Here is a 20,315-nt window from a genome sequence, read left to right as displayed (position 1 = left end):
AGTGACGAAAACAACTTCCAATTTACTGACAGATTATCATGAATGAAGATTTTGGCAGTGCAACTGATGTGGCATAATATAGAGACGTAAATGCGTCAACCACTGGTTTCCTTGAAGAATCAGCTCACACGAGGCCTTTCTGTCGTGCGCACCTTGCAGTGCACGGTGACACAGACATAAGCAGAAAGAAAAGTCCTGTGTTCACCTTTAGCTCAAAGAAGTTTTACATCGTTATTTCAGAAATATATGCTGCGCAGGATGTTACACAACAAATATACTGTAAATCTGCACAAACGACGGAATGCTCCAGTGATTCCCGTAGCAGCGTTGACACAGAGATAACAATCAGTGTGATCCTGTCAAGAGAAACTCGGCAAGATCACGATGACAACCAGGTTTTAGCTGCTGTACACGAGCTCTACAGAAACACTGTATATGTAGGAGGGGGAATTTTATTGTGAAATGCCAAATGTGACCCACAGGAACAGACAAAGTACAGCATGAGTCCATTAAACTGGACACGATATCTAAATGACACAATTATAAGGACTCACAGCAAAAGCAGCTTTATTGATTTTGGTAGATTTGAAATTTATTCTTTTGTTTCACCAGGAGGTGAAGTGTAAGTTTGGCTTTACATATTCAAAGTTTTGGCCGTGAAGACAGCTAAACCGGAGAATCTGGCCGAGAGAGGGAAACAGAAGGACCTTGGTGATGTGATTGTGTAACATCCTGCCATTGGAAAAAAAAAAAAAAGTTCATGATCTTGTTTCCTCTTATTCTCATTATTCAAAGCCTCGCCAAATCTATCTTTGCTAATTTGATGTGTGCAGGGTTAGCATTTCTTCTGAACCTGTCAGCATAAAAAGAGAAACTCTAAACAAGTCCACATCCATTTTTTTTTTCATAGGGTTTCGTTTAGTGTCACAAAGTCAGGGCTGCACAGTTCCTTGCAAATCAAATAAACATCCAAGGAGCGAACAGCAGGAAGGACAAAACTTCCCTTGCTTTGATGTTTCTGTTTAGCCTCCATACCGCTCCAATAAAAGAATCAAATATCACCTCAAACTTTTAATAAATGATTGCACTTTCAGCTCATCTCCATTTGACCGAGTCACATGGGCTGCTCCTTTGCTGGTGATATAAAGGAAGAAAGGAAGAGGTGGGAACTTACACAAACAAGAATTAAAACTTTCACATTATTAATTCCTGTCACAGTTACAACACGGGCCTTTTACTCTTTATCACTGTGAAAAAACCCCATTTAATTCAGTGTTGTGAAAGAATTACAAGAAGTGAATATGTGTCACAGCACTTTTATCGTTCCTTTTAACAGACAGAGATCAAAAACACAGCAACTGTGTGTTTACTGTATGCACAGAGCTGATATCAGCCGTCTTACATAAGGACAGTTCTAACCTCATCTACACTCAGTCAAACCTCACTGGTTATTCACATCTGAGCTGTGAATGTGGGTTAGAGCCTGCGCACTTATTTACTTCCTTCAAACCCTTGAATCGGTTCAAGGAAATTGCTCCTGTTTTCACACACTGGCACGCCTTTTTTTAAAAAATGCACAGTACAGTGGAGACATTAGTAGCTGGGTACTCTACGGTTTTTAACCTGCTTTAACGAAGAAATGAAGGATATCCTTGTACTGCTGTTTGTCCTGAATGTCCTCATCCCCAAGGTAGGTTTTGTTTCTAAATCTGAGAGCGGGAGGTTAAAGACTTCAGCTATTCTTCTTCCAAAATTAGCATTGGTTGTTACATTTTGTGGGTTGACCGTTAAAGGTAACTACATTTTTACATTTTAATACAGCAAACCATGTGATTTGACAGCAAGTACAATGTGTCCTAAATCCATATAGATATCAGTTTTATCTCAAGTTTGATGACATATTACAGTTGAAAGTAGAGATCTATCATAGTCGTAGTTTAAGGGAACATGTATGAATGTTTGGTTTCAGTTGTTAAAATTATTTGCGTGGGAATATCTTATCTTTTTTTTTTTTTAACTGATTTTTATCATCAGTGTGCATTTCTCTTCAAGATGTGAGGGTAAAGGTAATGCAGTCGGGACCACAACAAAAAAACAACAAAAAAAAAACCCCAAACTTTCCTTGAACTGTAATTAATCAGTTAGGTTTACTTCAGCCAAGACGCCTGATTTAAGCAGTGGTCTCACAGACATCTTCTGAACGGGGGGGCGTCTAGATTTCCGCCTGTTATACGAGAAATTCACCGCTGCTGTCAGCAAATTCGACAGCTTGTCATGACTGTGAGGGAGTTTCAGCAGTCATGCTCATGACAAGTGCGGGAACCGCAATTTTTAAACTCGGCCATGACACACCAGCACTTTTTCTGAGAGCAGGATGTGAGAAAGAAGTTGGAAGTGAGTTACTGTATAATTGAATGCAGCCTTGAAAGAGGAATTATAAACCTGTAATTAGCAGACACCTGCTTCACCTCATGAGTCTTGCTGCCTCGCCAATTAAGTCCTAATATTCTGCAGGGCCCCACAGAGAGCAGACAGGTGATATTGCCTCCTTAAGTTCAGAACAATGGCTGCCTGTCTCAGGTCAGCTGCATTAACATTTGGTACTGTTTCAGGCTCCTGTTCAGTCACTGGCTAGTGTGTCTCATTCCTGTGTAAGCTAGTGATGAAATATATAATTTTTTGATCATAAACTTCAGAGGCTGGCCCAATTTTTACTTCAGGAGCAGGTAAAAATGTCTGTCTGAAAAGGGTGAGCTACCAATATAACCCACAACTCCTTTTAAATCAATTTAACTCAACACCCCAGCAGTTTTAGTCCAGATTATGTTTGTCAGAACACAACATGTTTGATTAACAAGAATCAGATGGGTTGCTCTGACATAAACTGTTTCTACCAATAGGTGTATTCACTGCCTTATCCACCTGACTCTAATGGAAACTGTCAAATCCCAGAAAGAGAGTACAGGTCAGAAACTTCTAAACTGTGCTGCCAGAAGTGCGCCCCTGGTAAGTTCTGAGCTGTAGAAAAAAGTCTAAACACACAGAGTCACACTTGTGCAGGTGCACAAAGTTACGACACAAATACGGAAAGTAAACGATGTAAGTTGTTTGCAGGCGCAAGTCTTGAGTTGCATTAAAAATGCTTTCACGCAGAGAAGGTGTGAACAACGGTGACAGCACCCGAGGACTGCATTTCCTTGTTTCAGTCTGAGGAGCATGAAACATACGATACCATCTGATATTGAAGATTTATTATGTCAATACCAGATTAGACATCAACTGGAGGTGGATTACATACTTTATTACAACCCTGTTCATCACAGATCACTCACAAATTTATTTTTAAACATAAAACATCCCACTTGGTGTAGTTTATTGTCACCTCTGGATGCGCTGAAGCCACGACCTAATTGAAGGCCCGTTTTCCCCCACTCAGCAGTGAATTATTTCACTGCCTACTTCTATACAGTGTATCAAGCCTATCTGATGGATTGCATTCAACTTTAAAAAGCACTCAAGCACCTGGGTGAAAAGATTTGTACTTGCAATTGCATCATTACAAATTCAGTAATAGTGCTTTATATAATAATACCTCAACAATGTTTTAATGATAAACTCTCCCACACACATATATGACCATTTTATGCATAAATATTTAACCCCCCATATATATATATATATATATATATATGTGTGTGTGTGTGTGTGTGTGTGTGTGTGTGTGTATGTATGTGTGTGTGTATGTGCAAATGATTTGACCATTTTGTATATGAATATCAAACAAAGCCACATAATGCCACTGTATATTTACTGTGAAATGGGTTAAGGATAAGAGCTGTTACAGATTGCATTAAGAGGGACTATGCTTGAATCATTCATGTCATTATCACAACAGGATCGCGACAGAAAAAGAAGTGCTCTGACACAGTGGACACTGAGTGTGAACCATGTGGACCAGGCCTGTACATGGAGACATGGAATTACGCTCCAAACTGCTTCTCTTGTCCCAAATGCAAACCAAGTCAGTATAAGTCTTTATGGATGCTGATCATTTTGATTTATTTGTTGTGCTTTTACACATCTAAATGTTTTGCGTCTAATCAGACAAAGGTCTGCAGATCGCCAAGATTTGCTCCCCTACTGAAAGGAACAGATGCATGTGCAAGCCGGGGATGTACTGCATCATGGGATATGATGGCGACTACTGCAACGAATGTCAGAAGTACCAAGCATGCAAGGCTGGTTATGGAGTCTCTGTACCAGGTGGAGCACTTTTAACCATCTCACCATGTTCTTTGACACTTAATGTTGCTGCTGGGATGTAATTTTCAAAAACTGTATTTAAAAATTTTACTAAGCCCCATCTCGTTTGACTTTGTAAATGACACGTCAACAATAGAATAAAGGTATGAATACTGATTCATGTAATCCATTTGGGGATCGGGATGCTCTGTAAATTTCTAGGTAACAGTTCATAATGAAGGTACATGAATAATGTTCAGTTAATACTTTGGTAAGCATTACTTGTTAGTAATTCCTCATTAGCCATTAGTTACCATTTAACTAACGTATCTGGCAATCACTACTAGCGTTCACGTTGACTTTAGTGGTTAAATCAAAGATGCATGGAGAAACTGAGAGGCTGGGGTGGGGTTAGGAGGGGTTAAGGGTCACAAATAATTCATTAATAAATGGTTCTTTGTGCTTAGGTAATGCTTTTTTCTTTCTTTTTTTGCCCTCTTATATATATGACCAAGCATTCTTTAACAATTATGAATGCACCCTTACAGTAAAGTGTTGCAAGTTGCTATGATTCTCTCATCGTTTAATCAAACAGTAACAGCCCACATCAAAGGTGAACCCGATGCTGAGACTCATATCAGTTACATGAACCGTTCAACTCAGGTTTTGGACTAATCTGAACTGTTATGTTGTATGATAAAATGATTTTAATCATACATGGGTGTGCTTTCCAGGAACAGCCAACTCAAACGTGAAGTGCGAGCAGTGCCCCGGTGGGACGTTCTCCGACACCGTCTCACACACAGACTCCTGTCGACTTCATACAGAGTGAGTGAGATGCCGTCAGATGTGAATGCAGCTGCGTGGAGCTCAGATGTCTGACTCGCTTCTCTGTTATTCTCCAGCTGCCATGGGAGTGCTGTGGTTAGAAAAGGCAACTCTACCTCAGACACAGTGTGCGGGTCCAGCTCACAGCCGGAGATCTCAAACACTGAGCAGCCCGCTCCAAGTTCAATGGCCACCAGAACAGCCTCAGCGACCTTAGACCCGGTTCCTATCAGTGAATTGAGGAACTCTACAACTGCCAGGTCACCTGTTTTGGACTTCATAGAGCCAACAAAAAGTTCAGCACCGGGCACAAGTAATGAACGAGGTACAGTAAATGATTTATAGTCCTAATGAGGTGCACGTATCATTTACTCCATGTTTCTAACTTAACAGTCTTTGCCTCTGCGTTAGCTGCAGTAGTTGCTGCTGTCATCGGAGTAATTCTGCTCTTCATTGTCATCGCCATCATCCTGCTGGTCCTTTATAAACTAGCCTGGAAGAAAGGTACAAAAAACTGAATTAATCAAGCATTTCTGCTTTGGAAAAGCTATAACTGTATCAATATACAGTTATATTCCATGAGATTTTACAGATTGATATTTTTTTCTGTATCGGCAGTATTTATTTTATTGTATTTTATTTTACATTAAAATGTAACAAGAGGTTTAATTAACCCCTTAAATTGCCCCATTTCATTTTCAGGGATGTTATGACATATTTGAACTATTTAATCTTGACCATCATCAAATCCCCCCCCCCCCAAAAAAAATACACATCATTTGGGGGTACATTTATTTCAATATTATTTGTGTAAACAGATTGACAATCTGTGCGTTGATGTGTTTATGTGAACAGAAAATACCTGTGAACTCAAAGAAAAGTTTCATAATTATAAAACAGATCTGCAGATGTTTAGACAAATTCCACAAATAAAAGACAATCTTTCAATACATTCTATTAATTTTCAAAAAAATCAAATTTGTGATGATTTTAAAATATTGAATCTAACATTTACAGCTTTTTAAATCCAGTTTGTAGTTTTGACTTGAAAAGTCATTTACATTTACACACACAATTATTTTCTGACAAATATAATCCCATATTATTCAAGTGAAAATGCAAACACTAACAATTGCTAGATTTACAGTCTCACCTCTGGATGAACCAAAAAAAAAGAAGTTTTCTTCTGTAAAAGTAAAAATAGTGTTTAAATTGGATCAATGTTATTTGTATAGTTCTCCAGAATGTGTTCTGATTTGACCTGTGTGTTATGGCACTATCTATATTTCTAATGCAAAAAAACAGGATGATATATTGTGATAAGGATTATATCATCCATCTCTAATCAGCAGTGCTCACATTTCATCTGATTTTTTTTCCCCTAGACGCTGCAAAATTTCATCCTAAAGTAGATGCAAACGGGAACTGTGAGAATGGTGATAAAGTGAGTCCTCCTTGGTTTTTACTTCTTCTTCTTGAATTGTTGCTTTATGAAATACTGAGTTATTGTTTTTTTTTGTTTGTTTCTCATGCAGATCAACCAGAGTTTTGTGGGAGAAACTCAGTGGGCTTCGTTCTCAGTTACTTCACAAGAGCAACAATGTCTGTTGCAGAAAGGGGAAGCCAGCAGCGATCACAGTCAGAGCAGCAGCAACACTGAAACTTTAACCAGAACACAGAGATGCAGCAGTCACGAGTCCATCGGCCCTCTGCAATCCACTATAGCCCTCAATGATCTTCCCTCGCCTCTGTCAGAGTCTTTGACCTTGCTTTCCAACACAGAGTCCTCCGCGGCCCAGCCCAGCATCCTCTCACAGTCCTCTCAGTCCACAAACCCACACATCATCAGTCCCGTGACCACCAGTCCCCATGTCAATGTCAATATCACCTTCCATATAGGAAATGGGTCTTGTGGAACACCATCCATCACGCCCACAGATGTGTTAAAGACAGACTCCAAATTGCCCTTTGGAGAGGAAGAAGAGTGTTCCAGCATTCCGCAGCAAGAAGATGGCAAACACACGTTGACGTCAGTGCAGGAGAGTGCCAGTTACAGCGAATGCGAGAGTAATGACAGTTGAGAGAAACCTTTTTCACTTATATTTCTATGACAACAGGAGAAGCATGTCCATCTATTACCACAGAATGTTTATATGTATATAGCACAGCGGGCTGTAAATAAATGTTAATATTGTATTTGCCTCACTGATGTTGTGTAGTTTTATTTCAGAGACCTGTACTCTGCAGCCTGATTAAGCAAAAGGGGTAATAAAATCATTCATATTGACAGAGTAGTATGCCTACAGCATATAATCTGAATTTTGTTTGTTATAGCTACCTTTATTTACGTAAAATTGCATGTAATATTATCAACGCTTTTTTTGTATAAGCGAGAGGTGGCAGAGTTATTCAGCTCAATAAAGGTACTGTATTAAAAATAATAACAATTAAATGTTTAAATTAAAAAATATTATGTTCATAAGGAGCAAAATGAAGTCCAATTCAATGACTTTGTAGTAAATGCATAAAGGTAGATTTATGATTTAAAAAAATTCTATTTCAGCTCTATCTAACTGTTCAGGCAGGTAATTTAATCTTTAATACCAGGCAAAGCCCTCAGATTATATTAACGCTACCTACCCTCCACCAGTTGGATGAGTGATGCACACAGTTTGCTTGCTGGGAGAATTGGGAAAGACGCCTCTGCCACCTGGCTGGATACAAACGAACACACCAGTAGCCCTGAGCAGCCTCCGGTTCCGCCAACAAAGGACGTTTTAGTAAACTGTGACAGTCCATTCAGAGGGGAATTACCACACGCGTTTTACAGTTAAACACTTTCTTGTAAGGATTAAGTTGAATTCGGTGTGTTTTGGTGCGCTACTTTATTACAATCAAGGTAAAACAAGACACCCTGAGAAAACCCGGAGAGCGGAGGAGAGGCAATCCTAGCCATTCTATTACTAGAGGGTGATTAGTTCAATCATGTTATTTTTAAAAGCAGAATTCAATCACAAAATTACTTGCGATATCTATCAGATACAAATTATTACAAACTAACACTCATTAGTCACTTAATGTGTCACTCTTTGACGGACTATTGTTATTCTGTAATGACATACGTTAGCCAAACCCCCTATTGTTCAGAGAAGTTGGTTCCGTCTGTTGCCGCTGTATGTTGATCTCCTTCCTGGGAAGACTTGCATTGAGAGCCGCTTGATGTTTGCACGGGTAAACCGGTGAGTTCAGCGTTTTTCTCCTTTGCTATCCACTTCCTCGTAATTAAATAGTCATTTTGACATACCGTCACCTCCGTTATCATTCACACAAGTATACCCACTTTACATGCAGCCTTTTAAGTATGTGTTTTGTTCCTTTTTTTTTTATGTGTGTCCCGTCTCATCCCCCCGCTGTGGTTGGTGGTGTCGTGGTTCTGGTCCGTAATGTTTACAATTCTAGCTAGCAAGCAAGGTGGAGAAAGCTAATTAAAAAGCATACGAAAAGCTCCAGGTGTTGGCTCTTGAAGGTGGGTGGGTAAGTGCTGAAAGCTCAGTCCGAGCTGTCGAAACTCTCTTGAAAAAGGAGACCTTTGAGTGCCCGGGAGGGAGGAAGACAGCAGCGGAGATAATATTGCTGCTGCAGGTGTTCGCCTGTTGGTTGGTGCAGCCTGTTAGTCCTGGACATTTAAAAATCCGGGAGGAGATGTATGAAGCAAGGTTGAAATGTGCTAAAAGCATTCAGGCGTTCCCTCAGGTAGGAAGGAAGCTTACAAGAAAGTGAAATTGAATTACAGCAGTTATCTGATATCCGCTGACGTTGAGTAAAATAAATTATAATGCTGTTAAGTTATTAAAGGTGACAAACATTTTGCAAGATTTTAATCAGATCCTGTTCAGTTTCTACGTGTCATGGTGATTTGATGGCGATTAAGTAGTCTATTAGTTTTGGATGTATTTATTTTAAAAAAAATCACTAGTGATTAATTCCTCAAGTAAATGGTCAATGGTTTGATCTTTAAAATGTCACACTCATATGCCTTGAAAACTGTCATGTCATTATCAGACTCCATGGAGACATCTTACCATCTTTTTAGGGCTGAACAATGTCTTGAAACGTGTATCACAAAACCATTTGAAATGAAGTATTATGGGGCTGCAGAGATATCCAAGTCTGCAAATATTTCTTCAGGCATTAAAAAGAAAATCTTTGTTTTAACAAATACCAGGAAAAAAAAAATCACGCATTTATCATTACAAAATGTATTTCCATTCAGATGTGAAGATTAACAAGTACTTGTAATATCACAGTATCTGTCAAAAATAATTACCATTTCTTTTACCCCTGAATATTTTTTTTTTGGTGTTTTTTGTTCCAATATTAAAAAAACACAATATATATTTCTTTATAAGGTAGGAAAAAAACAAGCCAGTATTCAGATTCATTCTTTAACTGGTCATCAGGTTCTTTCTAATATTGTCTGTCCATTCAACCAAATGATAACGAATTGCAGTTGTTCCAGCTCTCCTTTCTAATTTAATATAATCATGAGAAATCACTGAAATCTTTTAGTGAGATTATAGCATTTTAACTGGGTATTCACTGCACATCATTTTATTAATATTTAAATGTAGAATCTGTTGCTGTTAATGATTTATTTGACTAAGATGTACTAGATGACGCAATAGGTGCTGCTGCTTTATAATTATAGGTCAGGATTATGTCACTGGTGTTATTTATCATATCTTAACAGAGACAATAAAGGGAAAATTCCTGAAGAATGTCAGTCGACATCTTGGCAGTGAACCAACCAACTGAAGATTAAACCAGGTCCACTCAGCTCCAGAGCATTGCCCTTGTAGATGCCGCTCCGTGCCCATTCGTGCAAATGGCTTGTTGTTTGAAGGACGAGCTCCTCTGTTCCATCTGCCTCAGCATCTACCAGGACCCTGTCAGCTTTGGCTGTGAGCACTACTTCTGCCGCAAGTGTATTACTGAGCACTGGAGCAGACAGGAGCCTCACGGAGCACGAGACTGCCCTGAGTGCCGCAGGACCTTCACCGATCCCCTCCTCTCACCGAGTCTCAAGTTGTCCAACATTGTGGAGCGCTACTCAGCCTTCCCTCTGGACGCCATCCTAAACGCTCAGAGGAGCTCCTATCCCTGCAAGGATCACGAGAAGGTCAAGCTCTTCTGCCTGACAGACAAAAGTCTGGTGTGTTTTTTCTGTGACGAACCAGCACTACATGAGCAACACCAAGTGACCACTATTGACGAAGCTTACGAGGAGATACAGGTCAGTTGGAACACACACACACACACACACACACACACACACTCACTCTGCCGGTTTATTCACAAGGGTGATGCTGACATTTTCTTAAAAGTCCATCTGCATTCTGTATCACATCCAGGCAGTAGAACTCATTCTCTCGGTGTGAGCTGCAAACACAGTTGGGCCACAAAATGCAGCTCAGGGTGAGGTTTGATGGCTTGACATCAGCACCTTACATTAAAGATGAGGTTTTTTTTTATCCAGCAGCACAAGCCTGACATGAGCCTGATCAGCCAAAATACATGACCACTGCCTGCACTGATTACTTTCTGGGCCAAACTCTGCACTTTAAACCCAACTTTACCCCAATAATAATCTATCATACCGACTGAAGATATAATCAGATTAACTTTATATGAATGTATCCTGTGTATTACTCTGACTCATATCTTACACATTAACAGCAAGGGTTTGCTTTCCTCCAGTGTTTGGATAATTTGATTCCCACTGAGCAAAAATCCAATAACTGTGAAACAAAGCCCCTAATCCTGTTCCTACTCCGTTCCAGTATGCCCAGAAACACACTCCAGTCTTATTTTAAGAGCCGTGTCTCCTGTCTGCTCTTATCACTGTAGATGTTCAGATCTGTTGTAATCAACATATAAACATGTTGGTTTGCAGTTGTCATGGTAGACAACGAGGTGTAACTCCTGATAAGAAACAAAGTGTTGACACTCATCTCTGCTGCTGCTGACTCTGCCGTGTGGAGGCTCAGAAGGCTTTAAACTCTCAATGCTGTTCAGACCAACAACCAGGCCTCATCGAAGGTCACAGTAACGCAAACCATTTATTTCTTTTGTAATCAGTGTGGCTAATCTATAACTTCCAGGTGAACATCAAACTGTCAGATTTGCTGTATCATACACACATATTCAGTATAAAAACTCATGCAATGGTCCTTCTTCTTATTCCTCTATCTGGTACTTTTCCCTCCATATCTTGGACAACCTTCTGAAAGTGCATCTGTGACACTGGTGAGCTCATTTTGCTCTAAAAAAAAAAATCAGATATTAGTGAGCTAGTTTATATACAGACCATAACCGATAAAACATAGGATGGGAGAGTAGGGACACCAAGCTGACGATGGACAGCGATGTTCAGCTTTCCCTGAAAGTCAGTTATTCGATTCGTCTGTCAGAAACCCTCAAGTCAACTGATATCCTTCAAGTACACCTTGTCACATTGCACTTCCTCTCATGCCTCCCACAGACTGAGATTTTTTTTTTGTTTGAGTTTAGATATGAAGTAAAGTTTAGTCCTGGCCACGCTGTGTGACATGGATCTAAAAACTTCGGTAAGACATAAAATTCAGACTTTGTTCTACCACCTCCTGAATGGTCAATCGATCAATTCAAGTCAGTCAGACATTATCAGGGGGTTTCCTGCTGTATTCCTACTGGTTTGTTAGTAGCTGTCGGTCATGGCAGCGGTCACTCAGTGAGATGGTTATTCTAGATTTCTGACTCTCTCAGACTTTGTCCCAGGTTATCTTGGACCGTCTTTGAACCTCTCTCACAGTGCGATATAGGACCAGATTTTTGGAGCCGTGACCAGAGATATTACCACCTTTAGTCATCGTTCGTCTCAGACGGCCAAAAATCACACAGTGTATACCCAGCTTTGAATGAGTTTTTTGAGACATGCACAAGAGCTGCAGCTTGTATTGTAATAATGCAAAGACTGCGGTTGGGGTCTTAGAAATTAACACTCCAATTAATGGCAGATGGGTTGTGGATTACGAAACAACAAATCCTCAATCGGGAAAATTATCACTAAGCTACAGCCTTTAAGGACATGGAAACGGCAAAGCTGCAGTCTACTGAAAGCTTCATGTTTGGTCACCTGGTACTGCCTGTTTGGGTGTGTACAGTATGTGTTGATTGCATTGCACACATCTGACGCAGACAGCATCTGCTGCAGCCCTGTTTTTCCAAATGATTATGACCATCAATACAAAATATTTATTTTCATTCCATTTTAAAAAGTGCAGTTCAAATATGGAGAGTGGTAACCATGGAACAGGTTTGTGGTTTTCATTTCGGCTATAGGAAGGAACCTTCCGTTGTATGCAGCTGCCTCTTAATTTTACTGTGTTAAACAAAAAAACAGCAACAAATAGTTAAACCATCCTATTAAACAGTGAAATTCTGATCAGTTCAGAAAATTCTGATTTGCATGCTCTACATTTCTGTTTGTATGACATTATGAAGGGATGAAGAAGTTATAAATGTTGAAAAACAATTCACACTCAGTGCGCTGCAGGAATGCATGCTGCTGTGGAATTCTGATTCTTCATGTGTCTCGTCAAAAAAAGATGAACTTCTGTACAGCTCCTGAATGAAACTTGATAAAATTGTAAAGCAGGGTAGCAGCAATAACGAAAAGAATCACTGATTTCATAGATTGTCGTAAAAATGAGGTCATGGATACATGAATAAAATTATGTTTAATAGATAGGGCGTTGGTTGGTGGGCTGTATGGAGCATCTGTGCCCTTCTGTGCAATATAATTAACATCACAGTGAACATCAATGGCATCCTTCTTAATTTCCCATCAGGCTCTTTACTGGAAGCCTGAGAAAGGTCAAAACTGTGAAATTTGGAGCAGAAGTAATTAGGCCCAGCACAAGATGTTTGTCTTTTCTTGGACACTAGCTTGTTCCTCTGCTCGGAGCTCTTCAAGGCAGCGATCTGGCATTTGTATTCTGGCAGGAGCTTTGCAGGCTTCCCAGATCTAAAATACTGAAAAGGAAGTATGAGGACAAAGAGGGAGCCATTGGAGACAGCCACATCCCATGATGAGCTTGGCATAATCACCTTTTCAGATATACAAGTGGGATGGTTTGTTACATAACTTCTCATGCCTACAAGGTAAACACAAATATCAAAACAAGGCTGCAACAGTGTTTAAAGAGTTTTGGTGTGCTGATAAACATTGTAAAGTTCCTGGCTACAAATGTCAATGCAAATTAAGTCTCTAGGATTGAGCTCATATAAGTAATCATCTGTGATACCAGTAAACAAGGTCTTTTTTTTTTTTTTTTAATCTATTTTATCTTTCCAGTTAGTATCAGACAGGAGCTTTGGGTCAGATAGTACAAATGTGTGAGAACTGGGCCTGCAGGTTCAAACTTGGCTTTTAGCATGAAATTCAACAACGCTAACTCAAGTAGTTTGAGGTGTTTTTAGTGTAGCTACAGTCAACTTCAGAGGACTAGAGGGGCAAATTCTGCCATTCCAGGTTTTGGGCTGTTAAACTAAACTGGAGAGGTTTTGTGGAGTAGGAAAATTTGCAGATGAGGGCAGAATAATTTGGTAGTTCGAGAGCAAAAGATTGGTCTATTTGTTCTGTGTGTCACATGGCATTCAGGGTTACCTTTAAACTGTATTAGCCTGTGTCCTTCTAGAACTTGTGCTCCCATTTGCCTCTGTTCATATTGCTAATGGTGTGTTTGTGTGTGTGGACAATGTTGTGTGTCGTTGACATTTAAATGTTAATACTGATTTGTCATATAAGTCCAAAGCACTCAACAGGATTTTGTTGAGCAGTGTCTGATGTTGTTGTAGAGCTTAATCATTTTCTCCTTCTGTCCACTCTCCATTTCATATATTTGTCTTTCCGTGGGTGTGTTGTTTTTTTTTAGGTGATGTAGCTGCAAGGTGTGTAGCTATGCACAACAAATGTTGTTTCACATGAAATGTGATGTGTTTCCTGAAGGCTTTGTCTTCTACCTAAAAGAATTTTCGGGTTAGTGGAGAAAGCTGGTGATACACACCACAGGACATGATGTCCTCCCTTAGTTGTGTCCGATTCTAGACACTTTTTTCCATGAGGGCTGTGGGCAATATATCAAATTGTATTTTCAATTATAGTTTTGGCTTCAACATGAAAACAAGATCATCCAGAAAAAAAAGGTTATTGTTCCACTTTGGCTTTGCTAATGATGCCCTTGTTTTGTCATGTTTGAAATCCAATGTGCTCCTTTCTTCTAAAACAGACTACTACTATTCTTCCACGTGGCAGTTTAGACTTTATATTATATATTTTTCACTTTAACTTTCATTTATTTTTGTAATTGAATGCCATCATAGTTGAAAGAAATCCATTGTTAAGATTCCAATAAATGTTTCCAGTCCAAAGTTATGTTAAATGACTGAAACCTTCAATAGGGATTATGAAAAGCTTCCCACCACATTGTCTCCTCATTTTTCATCTTTTGTTTCTTGCTCTTTGTGTACCACGCTCACATTAGCAGATTAAGTAAATTAATAAATCTGGAGCTAACCAACACCAGTATGGTGCGGTATAGTGCACCTACAGTACTGTTGGGCTGGTTTGCATTTTATTATTTGGTTTACAGAACTAAAAAGGTTTGAGTTTTGTAAACGACATTGTCATTCCGACCTGCTCTGGCCAATTAGAGAGCAGCTCCTGTGTAGACGGCTTCAGAGCGCCTAAATCTGACTGTTTAGCATTCATGATGAGCAAAGCGATGACAAGATGAAATTCATATTGGGTTTATTCAATTTGCAAGCAAGAAGTCCAATGTCAATAGACCTGAAATACGCGTGCGCTGAAAGTTAGTTGTTTTGTGGATGGTGACAAGACACAACTGAGTTTATCGCAATGAAATCTGAAACTGCAAAATGGGCGGCAGTTTGGTTTTGAAGCCAACAAAAAGGATGGCTGGAAAATACTAAATACTGCAAGAAGTAGTACTATGGTTTTTTGCTTAATACCAAAATAGTTTAGAAAAAGTGACCCAGGCCTGAAGTTGAATATTTTGTGGTGAGAGTGTAGCTTTGTGTGGCCATCGGACCATGCTTCGTGAATCATCAAGGTTAAACATTACTGTCCATTTTTAACAGCAGTTTTGACTTTAGGTGGCATCTTCTTGTCACCCCATCATCCCCAGACTGGAGAGCTATTACCTCTGTGGTGTTATTTCATTCTCACAGAGTATGTTTGATAATCACTGTTACAGTGATGATAATGTTTCAACATCTTGATACTGGCTGTGTTCAGACCAAAAACAGCTCTGTATTAAAATCCCACGCGTTCAGATGTGATTAAAGCCTTTGAAGTTTTATCAGACACCAGAACTCAACACTACAGTTTGTAATTCTCACAAACGATCAGCTCTTGTAGATTATCACAGCAGCTGCAGTTTTATCTCCTCTTGAGACGGCCGCAAGATAAACAGTCAAATATGTCATTTACTGCACCAAGTAAACTACCTGGAATATTTGCTTGCGTGAATGGCACCTTTCTAACTGACGCCACCTCATATTGCAGCTGAAGTGCGGCCTGGTCCAACTTCAGACTCAACTATGTTTTGCCAGCACGGTTAATGAGAGGGCTGTGCTTTTTTACCGCACAGTCAGTTGCGTGAGGTCTTCTTATTTTCTCAGTTCCCTCTTGCAAAATAGATCTTTATCTCAATAGACCTTCAAAATAAATAAATAAGCTATTATGACGTTCATGTTCAGGAATGCAATGGAAATTTAATAACTTTACAGACCTATATCTTATATATTTGATTTGCTGTATTTAAGTCTTTGATTTTCTTTTTTCAAACTGACTTGATTCAGGCAGTGTTCAGACATAGGACAGACTTTCAGTTCTGTCAAACCACCACAACCATGCATTGCGAGGGCACGGCTACTCCTGAGGGCAGCCTTTGGTTGGTCTGTAGCTGGCTGTAATCTCCTTAGCCTGGCATGTCTCTGCTGACCTCAGACCCAGAGTCTTGTTGCTGTGTCGAGAGCTTTTACCTCCTGCTGATTTGCATCTCCACGAATGCTCCTGTGGCCAAATTTATAATGCAGAAACACGTGCAGCTCCTGTCCATTCACGTACACACACGAACATCTGGCAAACATTGGCCATAATTCACATAATTGCTTGCTTGCACATATTTCTTGACATACAGGCACCATCTTAAAGTGAGGCCGATTGCATTGCAGTAGACCTGATTGGAACTGGACCAACCTGTGCACTCACCAGAGTACCACGGTCCTAAAGCAGCTAACTCCTGTATAGGTCAAAGTTGAAGCTTTCATTGGGACGATTAAGACTGTCACTGTGTGACCACAGTATTGACAATTAAACTGAATTTAAGAATATGCACTAATCATCATTAGTTTCCATCTGAATATAAACTATTTTTGGGTGTTAAACAAATGCAGTTGTTAAAATTGAATGTCTAAACAAACAAAAGCAGTCAGCTATCTCTCTTCGTCTGTCATTCTACTCCTGTACTGACTTTCTGTGCTCTGATATTTTTATAATAATTATTAGTTTAAGTTGGCTTTGTAAGTCTTGATCTGATCTCAGAAAATGTCTTAGAAAGTGTTGTGCTGTTTGTTCACTGGCCTGTTGTCTATCATAGTCTCTCAGCTGTCCTACTGTGACTGACTTCCAGTGTGCCTTGAAGCACCTGAGCTCGCCGTTTTATCAAAAGCAATGACAAGCTGCAAGAAAGGAAAAAGAGTCATTAAAAGCCTCAGGTTGTGATGGTATACACAATTCTAATGAGAAATGCTCATTCCAATGTAGTATTAAAGTGACATTAAAACTGACACACACCACTTCCCCCCATAAGGGAACATAACGCAGTTCTTTCAAAAAATATTGATTCCAGCGCCCCTAACAATCTCTGAACTCGCTCTGGGAGCTACTGTAAATGCAATGTAAAATAAGAAGCGCAGCTGTGCGGTAGACTTAAGCCCACGCTGCTTAAGAATTGAGCAACGATTACTGTGGTGTTGAGTCACCCACGCAGGCCCGCCATTCAGAGTTTCCAGATGCACCTGCGCACTGTCCGCTAGTAACACCTGTCTAATACAAAGCTATTCATTCAGCCACAATCATTGGGGTTTCTCATGAAGTCTTATTTGGATTTTTCTCTTCTGCTTCACCAAAATGTAGAGTGGTGTTTGGGGGAAAAAAAGGACAATGAGCACGCCAGGTTTGAAGTGTTTCCCTGGTGCTTTTAAAACAGGCTGTCTTTCACTCTTTGAGCCCAGTCAAGAGCTCTTTCTGAGCTTGCCATCCCCACACATGGCCGTGCTGCTGCAGTAATGAGTCAGGCGATTTCAAGGGCACCCACGGCTGCGATCTCCCCTGTGGCTTGCCTCAGTCTGCTCTCCTTTTCTCTAGCAGCTCCACCTCTCTCTCTCGCTCTCTCTCTCTTGCTGTCTCATTTACTGTCCTCTCTCTGAGACATCTCGTTTCGAAGGTATGAGCTATATTAAAATGCCACAGACATTCTTTACTAACCAATCATTTACTGGTTTTCCGAGGAAGGTGTTTTTTAACCCACCGTCCCACTAGTTTCCCACCTCCACCCACCCATTCCTAACGAATGTGTTTGTCCAGCTGGATAGTCAGTCAAGGTGGTGTGGCAGTGTTCAGGCAGAAATGGTGCAATGTTGAAAGATAGCAAAATTATGTTCCATTACAGGAGGCCTTGAATAATGTCCTCACCTTAGTGCGAAGCTTGTACTGCAATTATTATTGCTAGCTCTGATGATGCTTGTGGCAGGACACAGCCAGGTTGCAGGCTTATTTCAGCTGATGTTTGTAGATCAACAGATAAACGGCTGCATTTAAATGAGAAAGTATAACTGGTGCCACGTCCGTCAGAGAAAACATTTTGTCTCGTTAAGATGATTACTTTGGCTCATGCTTAAGTGAGTCAGATGTCTGTGCATCTGTTGTGCATTAGAAATGCTATGTAGGCCCCACCACACAGAAGTTTGTTTTGCAATCTGCCATATGCTCTAAAAATGTCAAAACAATTCATTTTAGTAGAGGACAGGCAGCTTCCAGCCTAAAGGATGTTTAACAGCTACATGATGTGATAAACTGGAGTAGAACCTAGTATTTTAAGATTGTGTCCATTTTGAAATACACTTTACAAATCCTCAAGACTAATGGGTGTCTCCCAAAAGCGTTGTTACTTACAACATTGGTTAGCAAGGAGAGCTAATGTTCATATTTATGTGTATATTATCATATCACACTATCAATATTATTTATTATTATTATTATTATTATTAAATGAATTATTACATGAGTCTACATTTCTAAAATAGCACAATAAGACACGAACATAAATGATCTCAAAAAGTAGGGGAGGAAAGTGATGACAGATTTCGGAAGATCTCTTTACCCAAAGGAAATAACCAGTTCAAGTGTCACTATCAATATGCTGTATTCTGGTTGAAACTTTCCCCATGTTATGTTTTCAGGCGCTGTATCTTCAAGCTCTATTGAATGTTGTACATTTATCTTCCTACTGCTCCAAAGCACAATGCGAGTGTCATCGCTAGTTGTCTGCTAATGCAGTTGTCATTTTCTCACCCAGATCCCCAGTTTTTTGAAACAGGCAAATTTACTTTGGTTAATCTGTGCCCATGGGTGTGATCATCTTCAAATGAAGTTTACATTGTTGGCAGGTTCTCTATCTTGATGCAGTGCTGTAATATTTTATTAACCAAAACCAGGTCTAAAGTCAATGGCATGGTATTTTTCCTACACAGACAGGCGAACAATCTACTCTCTCAGTGCAACTTTGAACTTCTGAAATTTCGAAGCAAAATATAAGTTGTTTCAGCAGAAACATGCTCAATATCCCCACTTGATGAATGGTCATTAAATAGCAAAGCAATTAGCGTTGCTCAAGCTGGCTTTTAAAGAGAGTAAGAAATGTCATTCTGGTAACACGGATGTTATGCTCAACAACTAATGATAGATTTAGAGAGCAATTACAGCCCCTATGCACTGGTATTGATGCTTGGATTATGCATGGTTTAACTAAATTTGAATGATGTGCATGCACCCAAAAGGCATTTGAAACCACTAGATCGTTTAACGCCCTTACAGACTCTAATCGGACCTATCCTGCATAAATCCTGCCTTCATAAATTATAGCATAGATTTATCCTCATGAAAATATTAGAAACACCCCTAATACAGGCTCCAGAATGGCCAGCAAGTTGACCAGGCACTCCTCTTCATCTGCTTCAGCTTATCACAATCATGATTAAACTGATCTCCCTAGAAACAATCTGTGTCATACATAAAGAAATGTCCTTTTGGTGTTCTGCAGAAGTGTAACACCAGCTCCCATGCACACTGTATCTTGATGATTCATTGTAATTGAATGCACGGTACTGATGTGTGACATGAGATGGACATGTACCTTATAGCTTGTTCAACCTGCAGGTCATGGAAGTGCTCGGCATGCTGTAACCTGTCTGGCCAGCCAGAGGAGTTGAGGGATCAGTGGAGAGGAGATATTTACTGGTCAGAGTGAAAGGGGAAGTGCTGTCCTTAAAGTTTTTCAGCTTAAAGCCAGGCTTAATGCTGAGCCCTTTCCTCCCTAATGTGAAGCAGATCAGCAGGGAAAGCAGCTTGCACACCAGTGATGCTGCTATAAAGATATTAAATAAAAATGGCCTGGCAATGGAAGATGTTGTATCCACGGTTACTGTCCTCCACGTCTCTTTAGAAGTAGAGTAAGAAAAGTAATGCATATGAAATGGGAATCTGAGTATTATGGGTTTTAGGCAGAGACAAATCGTAAGTGTTAAAAATCCACGAGTGCTAAATGACCACAGAGCATCTATTATTCAAACCCCTCCGCCTTTTAGTTTTGTCTGTGTCTGATGCTGCTGCAACTCGCTGCTCCTGCCATGAGACTCTTAGGCCTGCATTTCTTGATTAGCTTGGGAATTAAGGCAGATTACAGGCCATTGTTCTCTGGGGTCCAGGCCGGGCAGGGCTGGGCTATAATCTCTTGTAATTCCCCATGTCCGTGATTTGCTGCAGATGATTTAATTAGACCTGCTGCTGATAGAAGTCCTCATTTCAGTTTGTAATCAGCGAGACTCCACTCTGACTAACC

At 40.0% G+C, this 20,315-nt stretch overlaps 2 protein-coding genes across 8 annotated transcripts in view; both read left to right on the top strand.

The window, feature by feature from the left end:
• Positions 1-1,450: 1,450 nt before the first annotated feature.
• Positions 1,451-7,503, top strand: tnfrsf1b (tumor necrosis factor receptor superfamily, member 1B). Of its 5 annotated transcripts, none has more exons than XM_086199672.1 (9): positions 1,451-1,690; positions 2,901-3,006; positions 3,896-4,021; positions 4,105-4,263; positions 4,977-5,070; positions 5,148-5,383; positions 5,464-5,574; positions 6,456-6,514; positions 6,606-7,502. In XM_086199672.1, the coding sequence occupies exons 1-9, from the start codon at positions 1,640-1,642 to the stop codon at positions 7,149-7,151; spliced, it is 1,488 nt and encodes a 495-aa protein (XP_086055798.1). In that variant the 5' UTR covers positions 1,451-1,639; the 3' UTR covers positions 7,152-7,502. The 5 variants fall into 5 exon arrangements, with proteins under 5 accessions (XP_086055798.1, XP_086055800.1, XP_086055797.1 ...); XM_086199674.1 differs by having other exon boundaries at positions 5,148-5,395; positions 5,488-5,574; XM_086199671.1 differs by having other exon boundaries at positions 5,148-5,395.
• A 317-nt stretch (positions 7,504-7,820) lies between these two features.
• trim62.1 (tripartite motif containing 62, tandem duplicate 1) overlaps positions 7,821-20,315 on the top strand; it is a 34,140-nt gene continuing 21,645 nt past the window's right edge. The window contains exons 1-3 of one of the 3 annotated variants that reach the window (XM_086199678.1): positions 8,281-8,309; positions 8,530-8,596; positions 9,821-10,363. In XM_086199678.1, coding sequence (XP_086055804.1) covers positions 9,956-10,363 — 408 coding nt within the window. In that variant the 5' untranslated portion in view covers positions 8,281-8,309; positions 8,530-8,596; positions 9,821-9,955. Of the gene's footprint in view, positions 8,310-8,529; positions 8,605-9,820; positions 10,364-20,315 lie in introns of all 3 variants that reach the window. The other 2 variants (XM_086199679.1, XM_086199677.1) reach the window with 2 other exon arrangements.

This window comes from Aulostomus chinensis, chromosome 3 (genome assembly GCF_037954235.1).
Source record: "Aulostomus chinensis isolate RoL2024-O1b breed Wild chromosome 3, RoL_Achi_v1.0, whole genome shotgun sequence".
Lineage (NCBI taxonomy): Eukaryota > Metazoa > Chordata > Actinopteri > Syngnathiformes > Aulostomidae > Aulostomus > Aulostomus chinensis.
This window is presented reverse-complemented; position numbering and strand designations above follow the sequence as displayed.